Here is a 16,680-nt window from a genome sequence, read left to right on the forward strand (position 1 = left end):
GGCCCCACTCAACTTCCGGCCGGAAGCAGTCGGCGTTTCCTACGTGAGGGAGCTGGGGTGCGCGGGTCTGCCGCGCGACGGCGACACGCGCCTCTGAGCCTCAGCTGGACGTTGAGAGTTGCTGGAGCAGGCGTTTCGGGTGGGCACAGTGGGGCGCTGACGAAATCGGCTCGGGTTCTTCCGCGGACCACATTTCCCAGAGGGCCTGGTGTCCTCTTTTCTCGCAGGAACTCGAATGTTTCGTCACGCCTGGCGGGACTGTTAGATCAGAAAGGTGAGAGGTTCTGGTTCCCCGGGTAACCGGCTCGGTCTGCAGGTTCCCATCCCGAAAGACCGGAAAGGCCTTAGGTGAGAATACCGAAGGCCAGCAGGGAGCTGGGGCTTCCGACCCTCGCGGGCAGAGGGGCGTGCAGAGGGGAGGTTGTGGAATTGTTTGTGAGACAGATTGTGACACCGAGGTTTTACGTGCCTGTAATTGTGGGGATGCCTGTCATTGTGGGGTTGGGACTGTGTGTGTCTGTCTTGTGACTGTGTGCGACACTGTAGGATGCCAGCGACTGTAATTGTGTATCCCGTGATATATGTGATTGTAACTGTATTACCGTGTGTGTCCCCTTGGTTTAAGTATGACGGTGCCTAAATGTACATAGCACTGTGTGTGGGGTTGTGGGGCTCCTGGCAGCTGTGTCATTTGTGACTCCAGAACTATGTCCCTAGGAAACCTCTCTGATCCAGTCAGATTCTAGCCCTAGACAGCAGTGAACTCAGCCTTCCCCTGATTTTCATGAATTGGACAGGATGCCTCATTCTCCTCTGATCTCCATTCGTGTGTGTGGTGGGTAATGGGGCTGGAGCTGGGGCTGACCTCTGACCTGACCAATTTAGGTACTAAGAAAAACCTGCTGTCTCACAATTATTTTCCTCTTCCACTTCCATGATTCTCCAGTTGAGTCCCTCAGATGAGAATAAAAGAATGCACGATGAACTTCTACAAGCAATATCGAAGGTGTGTTGGAGTTTCTTCTTTGCTTTTTATCTGAAAATTCTTGCTTAATAAAGATATGTCATTAGATTATAGGTCCCTATAATTTCCCCATTGCCAAAAAGGATTATTGAGCTTGGTATTCAAGCCCAATACCCTCCATATACCTAATGTTCAACTATTTGAAAAATGGTTCCACTTCTGCTTGCTAAATTTTCTTCTTTTTATTTTATTTTATTTTATTTTATTATTTTTTTAATTTTTTATTTTTTTTTTGAGACAGAGTCTCGCTTGTTGCCCAGGCTATAGTGAGTACCGTGGCGTCAGCCTAGCTCACAGCAACTTCAAACTCCTGGGCTCAAGTAATCCTTCTGCCTCAGCCTCCCGAGTAGCTGGGACTACAGGCATGTGCCACCATGCCCGGCTAATTTATATATATATATATTAGTTGGCCAATTAATTTCTTTCTATTTATAGTAGAGACAGGGTCTCGCTCTTGCTCAGGCTGGTTTCAAACTCCTGACCTCGAGCAATCCGCCCGCCTTGGCCTCCCAGAGTGCTAGGAATACAGGCGTGAGCCACCGCGCCCGGCCCAGAATTTTCTTCTTTTTAAATATGATTTGAAAATAGAAGCATGATTATTTTAGAGATTTCCAAAACATGGAATTACCAAGAAAAAATAGAATTTCACCTTTCAAATAACTAGTATTAATGTATTTTCATTATTTTTCCAAAATCAAATTTTACTTCATTTACCATTTTATAGCCTACATTTTCACTAAACAGTATCATAAATATTCTCCTGTGTCATCAAATGGTCTTGGTAAATACAATTTTTCAAAGATACATATTTCTTTGTATTAGAGAGCTATGGGTTATACTTTTCTTCAGATCATATGTGTCAGACTTTAAAATCCTTATTTAAATATATATTTATGGCATGGCGTGGTGGCTCATGCCAGTAATCCTAGCACCCTGGAAGGCTGAGGCAGGAGGATCATTTCAGCTCAGGAGTTCAAGACCAGCCTGAGCAAAAGAAAGACTCTGTCTCTAGTAAAAATAGAAAAAATTAGCTGGGCACAGTGGTGTGTGCCTGTAGTCCCAGCTACTCAGGAGGCTGAGGCAGGATTGCTTGAGCCCAAGAGTTTGAGGTTGCTGTGAGCTGGGCTGATGCCACGTGGCATTCTAGCCTGGGCAACAGAATGAGACTCTGTCTCAAAAAGAAAAAAAAAAGAAAAGAAAAAAAAATTTTTTCATACATACAACCTCCCCCCCTAGGTTTGAATTTGAATTTCTATGGTTAATAATGAGATCGAACACCATTCCATATGTTTATTGGCCATTAGGGTGTCTTTTTTAACATGTCTATTCAAATCTTTACCTGTTTTTCTCTTGGAATATCTCTTGTTGATTCATAGGAGTTATTTATATAATCTGTATGGGCCCTCTATTGATTTTCCTACTATTTGGATTGTTTTATCACTTCCTTTAACATGACTTTATAAAGAGAAGTTCTAATTTTAACGAAGTTGAGTTTATCAGTTTTTTTCCTTTCTGGTTAGTGGTGTTTTGTATCTTATTTAAGAAATCCTTACTTGTCCCAAGATCATGCAAATGTTCTCCTATATTTATTAAAGCTATAAAATTTGCTTTCCTGTTTAGATAGTTAGTCCACTTGTAACTGGCCTTTTATTTGCTGTGTGGTAGGGGTTAGGCTTTTCCCACCTTATTAATACCCAGTTTTCTCAGTACCATAATATTGATACTGGTCTTTACTGGTCTTCACATATATCCCATGTCTCTATGTGCAGGGATATATTTATGAGCTCTTTTTTTTGTTTCATTGATCTATTTATATATTCCTGTGCTACTATCACAAAGTCTTGATTAATTTAGCTGTTTTCCTTTGGAGGTAATCTATCTTTTCTTTCTCTGGCTATTTTAAGGACTTTCTCTCTGTTTTTGGTTCTGTGTAATTTTAGTGTAAGATATATAAATATGCTTCTCTTTTTATTTATCGGCTTGGGATTTTTAGGAGTCTTTTAATTTGTATATAGGGGTCTACTGTTAGTTCAGGAAAATCCTTAGTTATTATCTCTTCAAAGAACCCATGTCTCATTCTTTCTCTTTCTTCTTCTCAAATTCTAACTAAACATAGGTTAAAATTTCTAGTTCTGGCCAGGTGCGGTGGCTCACGCCTGTAATCCTAGCACTCTGGGAGGCCGAGGCGGGCGTATTGCTCGAGGTCAGGAGTTCAAAACCAGCCTGAGCAAGAGCAAGACCCCGTCTCTACTATAAATAGAAAGAAATTAATTGGCCAGCTAATATATATAGAAAAAATTAGCCGGGCATGGTGGCGCATGCCTATAGTCCCAGCTACTTGGGAGGCTGAGGCAGAAGGATTGCTTGAGCCCAGGAGTTTGAGGTTGCTGTGAGCTAACGCCATGGCACTCACTCTAGCCTGGGCAACAAAGCAAGACTCTGTCTCAAAAAAAAAAAAAATTTCTAGTTCTTTTTTTTTTCTCTTAGTTCCTTTTTGGTTTTTACAGTTGATACTTACAGCTCAAGTCAAAGCAATATTAAACAAAAGAACTTTACCTCATCTCAGGAGGGGGCAGTGGGCATGGCAACTAGAGTTTTTGAATTCTTCCCTCCAGTAGTAGTAAAAATGTCTTTATTTGATTTGTGTTTCAGCACTTCTAATCTTGGGAAACTCACAAAATTATAAGGTTATCCATTCACCATATGATTGTATTATCTGAAAATGATAGAGTCCATATTAGGGTAGAGGACTCAAAATAGGAATCTTTTTTTCTCAAGGTATAAATTTGGAACTCTAGGTGGGCTTACTCTCAATTTTTAAAATGTATGTGTTTGATACAGATGCAAAGAGAATCAGAATAAGAATAATTCTTCTTACATCTATTCAGTGTAAGGCCTTTTTATCTGAATTTCTTTATAAGAGAATTGAGTCTTCTCAATCTTGTCTCCTGTGCTAAAGCCCAAATAGAATATCTAGTTCCTCTGTCCTATCCACTTCTAATTACACTTACCATTTCTACAGTAAATATTGCTGCACAATATTAAGGGCATTTCTAGGGAAGTAGTATACTGCAGTGGCATTTAAATTTTAAAAGGAGTAAAATGAATTTTGTTATCAGAAGCTAACCTAAAAACAAAAAACAAGGATATGCACCATTATTGATGTTATTTAACATTGTTTTGGAGATATTAACTAAACAGGAAAAAAACAGGTTAAAAATTAGAAAAGAGGATATAAGATTATCACTTGTAACACATGATTGGCTGTGTACCTGGAAAAGCAAATCTAACCAGCACTTTGAAATAAACAAGACTCTTTATGAAGTAAGCAAAATAAATTCCTTTTTTTACCCTCATAATGTCTACTCTCAACCATCTCTGTGGGCTAAATTTTGTTGCCCTGGATAAAAACTTATGCAGACTCTATAATTGTTTTGCTCGCTCTTTGGTATCCTTTGATTGTTTTCAGTCACAAGATCAGTCTCATTTTACTAATTACAACCTCTACTTCAGTGGGATAATACATAAGTTTTATTCAAAGCCTCTTCTTTGAGCTCAGGCTTCCTTCAAACTATAATCTTGGAATGTGAAAGGGAGGCATATTAAACTTCACAATTTCCTTATCCTGAGCTTTTCTTTCTCCCACCCAATAGGCAGTCTCTGGTCCTATGAGATTAGAACAGAGGCAGAGAAAAGGAGGTAAGGAAAAGGAAAGTCTTTCTTGACTTGTTTTGGTGTTGGTCTCCCTTTCCTTGATGGATGTTTAACACTCCTTTTCTTTTTTTTTTTTTTTTTTTTTTTTTGAGACAGAGTTTCGCTTTGTTGTCCAGGCTAGAGTGAGTGCCATGGCGTCAGCCTAGCTCACAGCAACCTCAAACTCCTGGGCTCGAACGATCCTTCTGCCTCAGCCTCCCGAGTAGCTGGGACTACAGGCATGCGCCACCATGCCCGGCTAATTTTTTATATATACATCAGTTGGCCAATTAATTTCTTTCTATTTATAGTAGAGACGGGGTCTCGCTCTTGCTCAGGCTGGTTTTGAACTCCTGACCTTGAGCAATCCGCCCGCCTCAGCCTCCCAGAGAGCTAGGATTACAGGCGTGAGCCACCGCGCCCGGCTAACACTCCTTTTCTAATAGGGTTTTTTTATGGGTTTCTAAGAGAAGTCCCTATTGGAAACTTGTAATTGTTTTTTCTGTGATACAGGCAGCACATCTCCTTGAAATGGCTACTTATAATACCTGTCATGTACTTTGGCATTCTGTGATTCACTTCTTTGTTGAGGTCTTTTTGTCCCTTCATTGGGTCCACGTGTGGTCCAGGGAGAGGAATAGGTACTGTCTTAGTGCCCTCTAAACTCCAGAGAATACAGCAAAAATTCTCGCAAAGAATCTCATCATTCCACTTTGGACTCTGGAATCTAAAGGGGCTCTCTTGCTTGGCATCATTTCTCCTATCAGATGGTAATGCGTGTCCTTTTCCAAACAACAACCAATTCTTGGACACCTATGAGTGTCCTACGATTCAATTGAATTCTGACACTACCTAAAGTTAACACAAACCCTACAAGTTAAAGGACCTCAGTCCCACAAGACTGCCCCTACTTGCGATGCCAGCCACAAGTCTTGGTTATCCCCAAGGCACTGAACTTCTGCCCAGCTGACCACAGATTGAGAGGTTCCCATGACTCTCCCTCAGGTTCAATAATTCATTAGAACAACTCACAGAACTCAGGAAAGCAGTATACTTATGATTATCATTTTATTATAAAGGGCAACTAAGGAGCAGCAAAATGGAAGAGATGCATGGGACAAGGTATGGGGAGGGGAGTGCATATCTCGGAAGGATCTTAAGGATTTTGCCTAACAAAATGTCTGAAATACAAGGTTTATTCAGTAATATTTATATTATAGAAATTTCTGCCACCATAAAATTGTAAAAGTTAAAGAATTTGTTAATAGCAAATAATTCTTCTAACAGTCTTAAAAAAACTACAGTTTTCCAAAAATTTGAGTATGTTCTTGTCTAAAATACTGGTATTTTAAATTAATGTTTGAGCAGTTTTGCATTTTAAAAATTGAAGAAATGTTAAAAGACTTGTGAAAAATGACAAGGCATTGTGCCACTACCCAATCCCACTTCCTTTAGGTGGCTACTCTGAACTCTTTTTGCTGTTTCTCTTGGCATTTTTCTTATATTTCAAATTATTATTCCTGTATTGCTATTTTTGATAGACATTTTTGGTGACTTCCTGGCAGATAAATGTGGATTGAGATTTCCCATACCACAGTCCTCATTTTCTTACCCTGCAATAGAGTTATATCACAATTAAAAAAAAAAAAATCATTGCTATCCTTGTGATTAGGACCTTGTAGCTATTGTTAATATAAGCCACTTAGTACACTAGAACCTGGATTCTTTCTAGTACGATTTGTATTTATCTGAGAATTAATTGCCTTGTTTCATCATTTTCCTGCTTTCATGTATGTGTTGATAATTTTTTTCAAATTCTCCAACATTGCTGTCAGTTGCTTGTCAATATTTTCCATGTGATCAAATATGTTAGCTTCTTATTTTTCCTTGGAGACTTCTTTCCTGTAGTCCTCTGTTCTTCTGTTCCTAGATGCTGCTCTCTAAATCTGCTGCCAGACACTATACTGGGACTTGGCTTTTACAATTATACTGGGACTTTGTTCACCATTCCCGTGTTAGTTTCCAGTTTCTGAATATAACATCTTTTCTTTTTCCTAATTTACTCCCTACTTTTGATGGAACACATAGTCCAGTAGCTTCCTAAGAAGAGCTACATCAGAGATGATTTTATCATCCCCTGCAGATCTAGAGTCATTTTGACTTAATCTTCATACTAGCTTAGTAATTTGACCAGACATAGAATTCTAGATCAGAATTTATTTTCCTTTGTAATATTAAAGTAATTGCTTGTTTTCTTATTTTTAATGATGCTGTTGAAAATTCTATCTCCATTCTGATTCCTGAACATTTTTATATGATCTGTGTTTTCCTGGAGCTTTTAGAAAGTTCTGTTTTCCCCTAATATTCTGAAATGTTACTCTAAAATATCTTGTAAGATATTTTTGAAAGTCTATCACATTTTTCCTTTTCTTGGGGCTTAAAGGGAAAAAAGGAATAGAGAAGGAGCTCACTCCTTGACCTGAGTGCTTGCTGCTTCATATCATTGGAAATGTTCAATCTATTTGTACATTCCTAGACATACCCATCCGTGTACAGGAGATATGTCTTCTACTGATATGATAAGAGTCCCACCCTTCAGTTTGTTTACTCTGTCCTTTCCTACAGGGCTTTCTTCCATCTCTTCTACTACCATCCTTTTCTTTACTCCTTCATTATGAAAGCATGTTTGTTGTTTCAGGTGTCAGTGATGTTCAGGGATGTGTCCATAGACTTCTCTCAGGAGGAATGGGAATGTCTGGACTCTCGTCAGATGAATTTATACAAAGAAGTGATGTTGGAGAATTTCAGCAACCTAGTTTCAGTGGGTAAGAATAACTATCCCCCCAAATTCAAAATCTGCCCTTGGGAATGTCTTCCTTCTCCATTTTGAATATTCACTTCAAGTAACCAGCTGAATTTGTACTCCCTGTTCCTCAAGGAATGATTTGAGCTGGAATGGGATGGAAGAGTTGGAAATAGGCAGCTCGAGTGGGCTGTGAATGAAGCATCATCTTCTCCATCTTTCTCTGGGCCTTCCTGTAGTGGCATCTCTTCCTTGATCACCAAGGAACTGATCTGATTTCTGGGACACTCACAGCATAACCATGTCCCATGTCTTTTCTTGTGAGCAGGACTTTCAAATTCTAAGCCAGCTGTGATCTCTTTATTGGAACAAGGAAAAGAGCCATGGATGGTTGAGAGAGAACTGACCAGAGGCCTCTGTTCAGGTAAGTAATAGATGATAGGGCAAGAGCAGAGCCATTACCTCTGAGATATTATCAGGAAGCTCTCTTCAAAGGCCCAAGACCTCTTCCATGTGAGCTACCATGCTTTTTTTCCTCTTGTACTTTCTTGCCAGTCCAATATAGTATATTGATATTAATTTCCTTCATTTGCAAAGCAGTTATTTTACCTACATTTTCTATTTCATTCCTTCTTAGGATACACTGCATTTAGACTTGTGTAACAGTTGATATCCCACCCTAAAGAAATACATGTGTATTTTTCTTTCCCTGTATTAATTTTCATTTTATCTGCTTTCCAATTATTTAACTTCTTGACCAGTTTGTCCTAGATTTAGCAATTCATTCTTTTGTTTGTCAACATTTGATTATTTGTCAACATTTTTTACTTTTTGAAAAATTCAAATATAACATACATACAGAAAACTACATGATTTTACAGCATGATGAATTGTGTGAAGTGAATGTATCCACGTAACCACCACTCAGGAAAAGAAATAGAACATTACTAGTGCCTCAGAACTCTTTCTTTGCCCCTTCCTAATCACTAGTCTCTTTTTTTCTCCTCCAAAGTAAACACCATCCTAGCAGCATGGATTAGTTTTGTCTGTTTTTGATCTTTATGTAAATAGAATCATATGGTATTTAGTCTGTTGCCTTTGGCTTTTTTGGTTGAGCATTGTGTTTATTTGATATATTAATGGTGTTATATTGTTTGTTTGTTTTGAGACTGAGTCTCTGTTGCCTGGCCTAGAGTGCCATGGTGTCAGACCAGCTCACAGCAAACTCAAACTCCTGGGCTCAAGTGATCCTCCTGCCTCAGCCTCCCGAGTAACTGGGACTACAGGCACAGGCACAGGCCACCACATCCAGCTAATTTTTTGTTTCTATTTTTAGTTGCATGGCTCATTTTTCTATTTTTAGTAGAGATGGGGTCTCACTCTTGCTCAGGGTGGTCTTGAACTCCTGACCTCTCTTTGTTAAGCTTTAACTATAATTTTACTGCGGATTCATGAAGAGTAAACATGTATAATCTGCCATTTTTATCAGAAATTATGCCCCTTTTTAATTAAAAGTACAATCATTGCTTATTACTCATAGATTCTGTATTTGCAAATTTACCTGCTCACTAAAATTTATTTATAACTTGCAGAGCTTTAGTGGACATATGTAGAGTTCAAGAAATTTGAGTGTCCTAATACACATATTCCCAGTTGAGATCAAAAAAGGTGTTGCTCTGCCTTCTTGTTTTAGCTTTCATACTGTAAAAAAGTATTGTTTTTATAGTCTATTTAGGGGCACATTTTTTGCATTTTTGGGCTTTTCTTAATAATTCATTGTTAAAATGCCCCGCCCCGCCCCCCCCATAGTGCTAAAGTGCTGCCTAGTATCCCTGAGCACATGAAGACTCTGATGTGCCTTATGGAGAAAACACATGTGTTAGATAAACTTTATTCAGGCGAGAGTTATAGTGCTGTTGGCTGTGGGTTCAGTGGTAATCAATCAATAATACATATTAAAGAAAGTGTCTTTAAACAAACATATCTACCGCATTATATATTGATTAACTGACAAAAGCAGTAGTTCAGTGTTGACTAATTCAGTGTTCATGGTGAAGTCATAGAACATAACTACTATGAATAACAAGAACTAAACATATATTTTAAATTTGTTTTTATTTTTTCTATGAACAAGCTATTTTTTATTGTATAAATTTAAATGTACAACATGTTTCGATACACATATACATACTGAAGTAATTACTGGTCAAGCAAATAATTTCATATAACTACAACTGTTCTTCCTTTATTTATGGTAAGAATACCTAAAAGCTACTCTTCTGGCAAATTCCTAGTGTACAATACAATATTACTAACTATAGCCCTCCTGTACATTAGATCTCTAACAAAGTTTAAAAAAAATGTTATTGATAATTATACATATTTATGGGGTACGTGTGATATTTTGATACATACATACAATGTATAAGGATCAAATCACGGTATTTAGGTTATCTATCACCTCAACCATTTATCAATTCTTTGTGTTGGGAACATTTCAAATCTTTTCCTAGCTTTTTTGAAATGTTAACTATAGTTACCCTACTGTGCTTTCAAACACTAGAACTTACTCCTACCTAGCTGTATGTTAGTACCTGATTAACCAACTTCTCTTCATTCCCACCCCCCTTCTCAGCCTTTGGTAACTATGATTCTACTTTCTACTTCCATGAAATTAGCTTTTTTGCCTCCTACATGAGTTGGAACATGCAATATTTGTCTTTTTGTGCTTGGCTTATTTCATTTAACATAATGACTTCCAGTTCCATCATGATGCTGCAGATGACAGGATTTCATTCTTTTTTGTGGCTAAATAATACTCCATTGTGTATATATACCACATTTTCTTTATTCATTCATCTGTTAACAGACACTTAAGTTGATTCTGTGTCTTGGCTATTGTGAATAGTGCTGTAATAAACATGGGGGTGCAGATATTCCATTTATATACTGATCTCCTTTCCTTTGGATAAATAAACATTAGTGAGATTGCTGGATCAACAGTCCTTTGATGTAGGTCTGACAATTATCCACAAATTGCAAAACATACAGTATGGTGCTCTGTATATGTGGGTATATATTTATATACATGTATATGACTGGAATCACTGTATAATATCAAGGATGACCCTTATCACTCTGTATTCACCAAAGGTGATTCTGATCTACACCAAAATTTGAGAATGATAGAGGTTATCTATTAATATTAATACTTACCTAATCACCATCCTCACATTCTTCTATTACCTGTCTACTGTCTGCTTTTTTCCTGTCAGTTTTACAAATTGCTTAGCCATATTTGAGAATCGCCTAAGCATTTAATTTCCTGCATATTATTTTCAATTTAATCCTTCCATATCTTTTTTGGGTAACTTCCCAGCGTAGAAAAAATGAGTGAATTTGCCTTTTTATTTTCTTTCAGATCTGGAATCAATGTGTGAGACCAAGATATTATCCCTAAAGAAAAGACATTTCAGACAAGTAATACTTACCCATAAAGACATGCCCACTTTTATTCAACCCACCTTTCTCACTCTACATCAAAAAACAAATAATGAAGAGAAACCCTGTGAATGTAAGATATGTGGAAAGACCTTTAATCAGAACTCACAATTTATGCAACATCAGAGAATTCATTATGGTGAAAAACCCTATGAATGTAAGGAGTGTGGAAAATCCTTTAGTCGTGGCTCACTTGTTATTAGGCATCAGAGGATTCACACTGGTGAAAAACCCTATGAATGTAAGGAATGCGGCAAGGCTTTTAGTTGTAGTTCATATTTTTCTCAACATCAGAGGATTCACACTGGTGAGAAACCCTATCAATGCAAAGAATGTGGAAAAGCCTTTAATTATTACTCAAACCTTAATCATCATCAAAGAATTCACACTGGTGAGAAACCCTATGAATGTAAAGTATGTGGGAAAGCCTTTACTAAAAGTTCGCAACTTTTTCCACATCTGAGAATTCACACCGGTGAGAAACCTTATGAATGTACGGAATGTGGGAAAGCCTTTACTCAACACTCGAGGCTTATTCAGCATCAGAGAATGCATACTGGTGAGAAACCTTATGAATGTAAGGAATGTGGAAAGGCCTTTAGTAGTGCCTCAACACTTACTAACCATTGCAGAATTCATGCTGGCAAGAAACTCTATCAATGTAAAGAATGTGGTAAGGCCTTTATCCAGAGCTCAGAACTTATTCAACATCAGAGAATCCATACAGATGAAAAACCATATGAATGTAATGAATGTGGGAAGGCCTTCAATAAAGGTTCAAACCTTACTAGACATCAGAAAATTCATACTGGTGAGAAACCCTTTGACTGTAAGGAATGTGGAAAGGCATTTGGTAGTCGCTCAGACCTCATTCGCCATGAGGGAATTCATACTGGTTGAATGAAAGAAAGGTTCTTTTGTTTACCTTTATGATATTTTTTTAAAACAGGTAATTAACTCAGGATATGCAAGATCAAAGTTTCTCCTGTGTACTAGTTTTTTAGGGCTGCTGTAACAAAGTACCAAATACCAATTACTTGGTAGCTTAAAACAAAAGAAATTTATTGTCTCAGTTTTGGAGCCTGGAAACCCAAAATCAAGTTTGTTGACAGGGTTGGTTCCTTCTGAGGACTGCAAGGGAGAATCTGTTCCATGCCTTTCTCCTGACATCTGGTGACAGCCATCAGTCATTGGTATTCCTTGACTTTTAGTTACATCATTCCAACCTCTGCCTCCTCCTTCACATTGCATTCTCTTTGTGTATCTCTGTCTCTTCTCCTTTTATATGGATCAGTTTGTGGATTAGGGTCATCTAATGACCTCATCTTAATTATATCTGCAAAGACTCTATTTCCAATTAAGATCATATTCACAAGTACCAGGGGTTAGGGTGTATCATTTTAGTGGGGACACAGTTCAACCTATTACACCCTGTTAACACTTTTGTCTAATATACTTATAAATTTTATATATAACATTAATCAGATATATTTTAAAATGTAAATCTAAGGTCTAAATTCTAAACTTCCCTTTCCTCAAAAAAGAAAGATTCTATCTCAGAACTATTCAGTAATTCCTTCATCCCTGTTTGTTCTCCTGCCTTCTTTATATTAGCTTATGTGTTAGGGTCATCTTTTCTATTGCTGTGACCTATATAGATCTGTACTTCTGCCAATACTCCACTATAAATTGTGTTACATAGACTCTTAGTTCTTGGCAGAATTGTAACTTTGTTTTCGAAGGCAGCTGTATTTTTTTCTTTTGTATAATTAATGTTTTCTTATTGTAAAGAGAGAAAACAGAAAAGCACAAAAATAAAAAAGATTGTGTAATCCTACCAGAGGTGACTACTTTCAAATTTTTACAAATCTTTTCCTGACATTTTAAAAGCGTAATCATAATATGCATGCTGTACTATAACATACTTTTATCATGCCAAAATATACTATGATTACTGTTTAAGTAGGTATAGATCTTTATCATTATTTTAAATGGTGTCATAATATTGTTTTCTATGGTCAACTATAATTTTGCTAAATAACTACTAACAAACATTATGGTTCCCTTGGAAGCTTTGCAATTGTAAAAGTTGCCCTCTAAATGAAACTTTAATGCTTCTTTGTTTGCTTTTCTTTTAAAACATTAGATTTCAATAATGTGGTGCTAGAGCCTACTAGTATGTATTTTAAAAAACTCTGCAGGCCGGGTGCAGTGTTTCACGTCTGTAATCCTAGCACTCTGGGAGGCCAAGGTGGGTGGATCACTCAAGGTCAGGAGTTCAAGACCAGCCTGAGCAAGAGCAAGACCCCCATCTCTGCTAAAAATAGAAAGAAATTAACTGGCTAATTAAAAATATATAGAAAAAATCTGGCCAGGTGAGGTGGCTCACGCCTATAATCCTAGCACTCTGGGAGAATGAGACAGGCGGATTGCTCGAGGTCAAGAGTTCAAAACCTGCCTGAGCAAGAGCGAGACCCCATCTCTACTATAAATAGAAAGAAATTAGAAATTAATTGGAAGAATTAAGAAAAAGAAATTAATTGGCCAACTAATATATATAGAAAAAATTAGCCGGGCATGGTGGTGCATGCCTGTAGACACAGCTACTCAGGAAGCTGAGGCAGAAGGACTGCTTAAGCCCAGGAGTTTGAGGTAGCTGTGAGCTAGGCTGATACCATGGCACTCTAACCTGGGCAACAGAGTGAGAGACTGTCTCAAAAAAAAAAACCTCCCTGCAAAGTATCTTGCCCAAAATATTTATTAACTATAAAGAAAGAAATAGTAACTTTACAGTGGAGAAATCTGGCAGTGAGCTCCTTAACCAAGTGCTCAAGGTTAACATCATCAGTAAGATATAACAATAGCAAGAGAACAACCCAATGTAAAAAAATCTCAAGGATTTGAATAGAGATTTCTCAAATGACAACATACAAATGGCCACCAGGTAAAAAACATGTTTAACATCATTAGTCATCAGAGAAATGCCAATTAAAACCACAATGAGGAATCACTTCCCACCTGTTAGAATGACTATTATGAAAAGACAAAAGATAGGTATTGGTAAAGATGTGGAGAAAAGAGAACCACTGTACATTGTTGGGGGGAATGTAAATTAGTAAACCATTATGGAAAACTGTATGGAGGTTCCTCATAGAACTAGAACTACCATATGATCCAGCAATCCCACCTCTGGTTATATAGTCAAAGTATATGAAATCAGTATGTCAAAGAGATATCTGCACTCCCATGTTCACTGCAGCTTCACTCACTATAGCCAAGATTTGGAAACAACCTATGGGGTCACTGGACAGATGAATGGATAAAAAAAATGTGATGTATATATATGATGGAATACTACTCAGCATTGAAAAAGTACATCCTGTCATTTGTGATAACATGGATGAACATGGAGGACATTATGCTAAGTGAAATAAGCCAGGCACAGAAAGACAAGTACTGCATGATGTCAGTTACATGGGGAATCTAAAAAAGTTGAACTTGGCCGGGTGCGGTGGCTCACGCTTGTAATCCTAGCACTCTGGGAGGCTGAGGGGGGAGGATCGCTCAAGGTAAGGAGTTCAAAACCAGCCTGAGCAATAGCAAGACCCCATCTCTACTAAAAAAATTAATAAATAAATAAAAATTAATTGGACAACTAAAAAAATAAAAATAAATTAGCCAGGGACGGTGGCACATGTCTGTAGTCCCAGCTACTTGGGAGGCTGAGGCAGAAGGATTGCTTGAGCCCAGGAGTTTGAGGTTGCTGTGAGCTAGGCTGACACCACGGCACTCTACCCTGGGCAAAGAGTGAGACTCTGTCTCAAAATAAAGTAAAATAAAATAAAATTTAAAAAAATTAAAGTTGAACCCTTGGAAGTGGAAAGTAGAAAGGTGATTATCAGGGGCTGGAATTGGGGGGAACAGATGTTGGTTAAAGGGTACAAAGTTTCATTTAGGATGAATTAGTTCTAGAGATCCATATTACAACATAGTGACTACTGTTAATAATGATGTATTAAATACTTGAAGATTTCTAAGAGATTAGATCTTGAATGTTCTCACCATGCAAGAATAAGGTAGGTGACAGATATATTAATTACTTAATGACTTAATGACTTAGTCATTTCACAGTGTATACATATATCAAAACATCACATTGTATATACCATTATATAATTTTTGTCAAGCATATGAAATATAAAGGCTGGGGAAGGGGGAAAGACATAAACATGTATCCTCTGATATGACACACTGAAGAAGCATACATCACTTCTGTGGTATTTCTGAATTTATGCATAACCTCAAAATAATTAGAGAAGACATTGGAATCAAACCCAAATTGAGGGATATTCCTCAAAATAACTGGCCATTATTTTTCAAAAATGTCTCTAACTCATGAAAGACAACAAAAACTGAGGAACTATTACAGATTGGAGGAGACTAAAGAGAACAAGTAAATGCAGTGCAATAACAAGCAAATGCAATGTAAATCCTGGACTAGATCTTGTACTAGACAAAGAACATTTGTGGGAAAATGGTGAAATTCAAATAAGGACTATAGTTTAATTATGAGTATTATATCAATGTTAATTTCCTGTTTTGGTAATTGTACTGTGGTTATATAATATATAAAATTATATAGAACTTATATATATAATAAAATTTTGTATTGTATAGAATTATACATAAGTTTTATTATATAAATAATATATAATATATATTGTATAAAATACATATTTATATAATATATATGTATATATAATTTTATATAATACATAAAAATATATAAAACATAAAATATATAATGTTAACATTCAGGGAAGCTGGGTGAAGGCTATATGAGAACTCTCTTTTGTAACTTTTCTGTAAGTCTAAAATTATTTCAAAATAAATAAAAACAAGGCTTTTCTCTACTTGAGAGTTTCTCAAAGTCTTTTTGCTCTTCAGATCTATATACTTTCTTTTACTCTGGTGATATCCCCAGGACTGAGCTGGGGGAAAGGCAATTAAACCAAGCCAGCATGACATCTTGTCAGAAAACAGAGACGTTTCCAAGGCTTCATGCATTCTGAAATGTTTTCTTTCCCCTTTTATTTTATGTTTTTCAAATTACAAAAGCAATATATATTGTTAACAATTGAAAACAATACAATGATATATAAATTAAACAACTTATTACTCTTCTCTTCCAAGGTAACCATGTTAATGAACACCTTGGTCTATATCTCTCCATACTTTTCTCTTTGTTCATATACATGTACACATGCATATGTACAGATACAGACCTTTTAATTTAAAAAAAAATAGAATCATATTATTATGCAATTTTCCCTTTTCACTTAATATATACCATGAACATCCCACAAATTAGTAGAATTGTAGTTCTCCTCTCCCCATCCAAATTTCTTTACTTACACATTTGTGATATACTTGGTTCAGTCATTTATACATTTTTCTTTTTGGCTTTCCTTTTCCCTCTCCCTCTAACTCCCCCATAACCTATCTGCATCACCCACCTCCCTCAAACCCGATGCATATTCTTCTATACTTTTATCCATGCATATAAAAGCATACATAAACATATATGGATACATGTTTATCACCCATAAACAGACATTTTGCTAATGATTTATAAAAATGAGGTCATATTTTACACACT

General features: G+C 36.9%; 1 protein-coding gene across 4 annotated transcripts; it reads left to right on the forward strand.

Annotated features, from left to right (window-relative positions):
- The first annotated feature begins 6 nt into the window (after positions 1 to 6).
- Positions 7 to 12,568, forward strand: ZNF829 (zinc finger protein 829). 4 transcript variants are annotated; one of them, XM_075993044.1, is made up of 6 exons: positions 347 to 420; positions 718 to 835; positions 947 to 1,006; positions 7,416 to 7,542; positions 7,849 to 7,944; positions 10,942 to 12,568. In XM_075993044.1, exons 3-6 carry the CDS (start codon positions 974 to 976, stop codon positions 11,919 to 11,921), a joined length of 1,236 nt encoding a protein of 411 aa, XP_075849159.1. In that variant the 5' UTR covers positions 347 to 420; positions 718 to 835; positions 947 to 973; the 3' UTR covers positions 11,922 to 12,568. The 4 variants fall into 4 exon arrangements, with proteins under 4 accessions (XP_012630328.2, XP_012630327.2, XP_075849159.1 ...); XM_012774874.2 differs by lacking the exon at positions 718 to 835 and having other exon boundaries at positions 7 to 348; XM_012774873.3 differs by lacking the exons at positions 347 to 420; positions 718 to 835 and adding an exon at positions 7 to 274.
- The last annotated feature ends 4,112 nt before the right edge of the window (positions 12,569 to 16,680 follow it).

The sequence above is a fragment of the Microcebus murinus genome, chromosome 16, assembly GCF_040939455.1.
Source record: "Microcebus murinus isolate Inina chromosome 16, M.murinus_Inina_mat1.0, whole genome shotgun sequence".
NCBI lineage: Eukaryota > Metazoa > Chordata > Mammalia > Primates > Cheirogaleidae > Microcebus > Microcebus murinus.

Coding starts and splice junctions, on each gene's coding strand:
- ZNF829 (XM_012774874.2), top strand. CDS start 974: ATGCACGATGAACTTCTACAAGCAATATCGAAG. Junction 1,007..7,415: donor TTCTACAAGCAATATCGAAG/GTGTGTTGGAGT, acceptor TTGTTGTTTCAG/GTGTCAGTGATGTTCAGGGA. Junction 7,945..10,941: donor GACCAGAGGCCTCTGTTCAG/GTAAGTAATAGA, acceptor ATTTTCTTTCAG/ATCTGGAATCAATGTGTGAG.